The sequence below is a fragment of the Apium graveolens genome, chromosome 3, assembly GCF_009905375.1.
Source record: "Apium graveolens cultivar Ventura chromosome 3, ASM990537v1, whole genome shotgun sequence".
In the NCBI taxonomy this organism is placed as follows: domain Eukaryota; kingdom Viridiplantae; phylum Streptophyta; class Magnoliopsida; order Apiales; family Apiaceae; genus Apium; species Apium graveolens.
The window spans coordinates 166,111,521-166,115,731 of record NC_133649.1 but is presented as its reverse complement, the minus strand read 5'-3'; the positions used below and the strand labels follow the sequence as shown (position 1 = coordinate 166,115,731).

Sequence of the window (4,211 nt, the reverse complement as noted above, 5' to 3'; positions counted from 1 at the left end):
ATTTTATGTTACAGAGGTAAGTTGAACATGCTGTATCTTAGAAAAAATTAAATTATAACGAGTATATGTAAAAATATAAATTAACCTGCCATTGAACCGATATTTTTTTTTTATCTTTGATATTTTAAACATTAAAGAAGTTTCGAACGCCATGTTTACAACATGGGAATAGACCTCTAAAATATTTGTTCCTCTAAAAAAATTGTCCTGCACATTTTTTGAGAGGAATTTTTTCAATATTTGTGACTTGTAAGATTCGAACAAAGGTCGATCATAATCATGGTTGCAAAATAATGTCACAGATAAAAAATAAGAGAGCAAAATGTTGATGAACAAGTACTCTTCTTTGAATGAATCTCTTTAGTTCAAATGTCAATCAAACACTTTCGAACTTGGATATAAATCTAGATAGATACTACAATTTGTTTCTAGATATCCTACGCTTTTGGTCAAATAATAACCGCTATAACAAATTAGTCAAACAAACAATGCTCCAAAAAATATTAATATTATCACCAACTCAGTAGTATTCAACACCATCACCAACCAACCGAGTCAATACGGCGTTATATGACTCATCCGAGTCTCATAATTCGCCAAACACGATTTTGAGTTAACTCGGAACACTTTCACCAACTCACCACACATTTGCTTTACTCTACCTGAGCAATCACTTTGCATTACCAATAACACTTTTGTTAATCCATTACTTCTCATTGTCGCTTCTCTAGCCGTCCGATCACGGCTAAGATAACACACGCTATGGATCACTCCGATACCGTGCTCCGTCACGATATCGGAGACTTTCATCAGTCTATGAATTATAACTGACACGCATTTCGCGTCTTCACTTATTGCATTGCGGCCTTCCGTGCAAGTCGAAACTAACTCCAACAGTTTCATCATTTTTTCGATGATCGGACCGGTTTGGTCTGAACCAGAGAGGACTTTTACTCCGGTTTTGACGATTCCGAACCGAATTAACTCGGTTTTCACGAATTTCGTAGTTGTCACGGTGATCAATGCCGATAAAGCGGCGTCGATTGCTTTGCTATCAGTTTCGGAGTTTAGTAAATTAAACAATTCAGCGAGTAGGTTCTTTTGCTGAATAACTTTGTTTCGAGTTTCATCGGTTCTGGAAATCAATTCCAGAACCTTCGCTGAACTGATCCGCGAATTTAACTTGCCTTTTCGAAGAATTATAACGAACGGAGACACAGAAAATCGATAAAGCTCGGCAATCAGCTTATGTCTCTCTCTACTATCAAATATAATAAAGTCGAATAGTAAGATCGCCAATTCGAGAACTTCAATTCCAGCAAATTCGTTGAAAATCTCAACAATCGCAGTAACGAATCCTTCATAATTCAACACAAACTCTACATTCTCGTCGGCAAACATAATGAACTCGAGAATGTGGGATATAGCATTCGAATAAAATTCAGATTTCTTTTCCACAACATTCCTAAGCGACTGGAGTATCTGTTTCGCGTCTACAGGTGAAAAAGTGATGGATTCTGATGGACGATTACGCGAAGAATTAGCAGCAGGAGAGTCCGGGAGAACAAGGAGAGAGTTATTCCAGCAGCGAATGAGACTACGGAGAGTGAGATTAGGGATGATGTCGGTGGAGTGAAGGATTTGAGCAGTGGCTGGACAGGTATTGTGGCCTGAATTGAGCCAGGTTGTGATGCTGGAACGGTCGTAGGTCACACCTGTGCAGAGACTCACTGGAGATTTCATCACGTCCATTGAGATCGGGCAACGGAATAGGCTCGGAACGGTCACGTATAGCTCGTTCTTGTGTCGAGCCATGGAGTTAAGGTAGGTTTAGTTGTTTGAATAGAATGGAGAAACAAGAGAAATGATGGTTTATGAGACAAGGAAGGTAGAGTTATTTTGGGAAATTTGGAGAGGGGAGGGAGTATATACGTAGGATTAGTCAACTCTATTAATATTTTTAATGAGTATTTAACGAGTATAATTGTGTTTAAAAAAGTATATTATAAAATATATTATTAAGACTTTAACCAATAAGTTAATCCGAAATCCGGTTCTCACGTAAACTTGATTTCTTTCGATTAAATATACGAATATTAACGAGGATTCCGGACAAACCTAAATATTTTGCGAGAAAAAATTTGGTAATAATATCCAACTATAACCTCAATTTTTGATCATCTTCAACTCCTCATATTTAGCTAAAACTCTTTTTCTTTTAACCTCGCATGATTCATATAAATTAGACATAATTTTTATGGATCTTAAATTGAGCTCATATGAAATTTTGAGCATGACAATTACTCATAATATATTGCAGTATAAAATGCAAAAGGCACATTTCATACCTAAATCAAATCTTTTCAACTTATAGCTTCATTTAAATGTGAGCTTAGATATAAACCTCTGAGCCTACGTGATTACTTGCGGGAAACAAGAGATTCAATAGGAGAAACAGTTACTCCTTATTACCTTAAATCATCTATTCTTGAAAAGTGTTAATAATTCTTTGGACTAAAATTCACTTACCATCCCATCATTTTCGCTTAAAATCAAAACTGTATCAATACATTTTATAAATACAAATCACATTGCAAATGTTTTTTCCTAGTTTCAGTGTGCATCCCCTGGACTCTAATCTGTTAATTGTGACGTTATCGTCAAATCGTGACTATATTGATGTACATGTATATCAAGGAATAGGAAGATAAGATTTAATAATGTAGCTTAGCAAATCTCATGTTTAATAATAGTAATTGTAAGTGATAGCCTATAATAGCACATGCCCAACAATAAGAGTCCAAGGCCCAATAACAAGAGTCCAGGGTCCGTTTATCAATAACCCTGAAGGATCCCAGGACACGTGGTAATATCACTACCATCCAGGTAGCCCGGGTCCAGAACCTTCCTACGGCCCGGATTCGGTAGTACACCAGTTCATCATGAATGTCCACACGTCTTACAGTCCAAAACACACCTACAGTCCAGATCAAAAGGTACAAACCCCTAAAATTTAATGGGAAGCCTATAAAAGGCTGAGCAAAAGGAGTATTAGGGGTTACTTCATCTCTGATACATACATATACACACACCACAATATATTCGCATAATTTCCATTTTACCCATCTTTTCTCCCAAACCCTTTCTGATTCTCACAACGGAGGTGACTCGGGGACGCCACCCCCCTCCAGTTCTGTTTTGCAGGTTTCCACCCTACAGCTACACCGTACGCCATCGTTATTTCCGTCCAAATGGAGCTCGAGTCCGGGTAGAAAAAGGAGAAGACCCCGGGGTGATCCGGGATTATCATTGGCGCTAGAAGGAGGGGTCGAACCTCCGTCCGGTGGTGTCCATACTCGCCGCCGTTACTCCGCCCAGGAAATCAGAGTACTACGCTTCAGTAAGGGTTTCACTCTTGCTCTCTCAGATCTACTTTTTCCCCTAAACATACTTGCTTTAAATACCGTTAGTGGATCTTGTTTAGCCACACTAGTCATATCGTTATAATCCTTTTGAAGCTCTTAGTAGTTGATTATGACATGCTTTAGATCTAAAATATCTATATTAATACTTGAGTTTGTGAGAATATTATTGTGAACTTGCAATATTGTTAAATGATCATAACAACAAGAAAGAGTAAGACAGCTGTTTCCACCTATGTTCTGCCACCTCCACCCCAACCCAGGGATGGAGAGATGGAAGATGTGGATGAAGGGTTCCCCATAACCCGGACTCCCTCACAACCCCTCCAACCAGGAGATCAAAGACTAGTCATTGAGAAAGCTGCCCACAAATATGCCGAGACTCCAGCCAACCCATTGGGGAACATGACCCCGGAGCAGATACAAGCTGCATTGAGCCTGTGAAAGGAAAAATATAATACTGAACCCGAGACCCGCCCTGGGGATCAGGAAGAACGTTCTGGAGAGTCCCGGGGATCCGTCCTGGATCGAATTGCAAAGAACCTGAAAAGACCCCCAGAGGATGCCCAGGATGAATTGAAAAGAGCTGCCCTCCGAGAAAGAATTCGGAAAGAAGAAGAAGCCAAAGCTAAAGAAATTATTGAGAAGAGAATTCGGGATGAAGAAACAAAGCTGAAAAAGAAGTCCCATCGAATCCATGTTTCCTCGGATTCAGAGCCTGAAAAAGAATCCAAACAAGAACAAATGGCCCGGGTTCTTCGCGATCTTAAAAGAAAGGTAGAAGGTGAC

At 39.2% G+C, this 4,211-nt stretch overlaps 1 protein-coding gene across 1 annotated transcript; it reads right to left on the bottom strand.

Annotated features, from left to right (window-relative positions):
- Window positions 1–297: 297 nt before the first annotated feature.
- LOC141712911 (U-box domain-containing protein 28-like) lies at window positions 298–1,909 on the bottom strand. Its single transcript, XM_074516040.1, has one exon. It carries the CDS (start codon window positions 1,813–1,815, stop codon window positions 556–558), a length of 1,260 nt encoding a protein of 419 aa, XP_074372141.1. The 5' UTR covers window positions 1,816–1,909; the 3' UTR covers window positions 298–555.
- Between the last annotated feature and the right edge of the window lie 2,302 nt (window positions 1,910–4,211).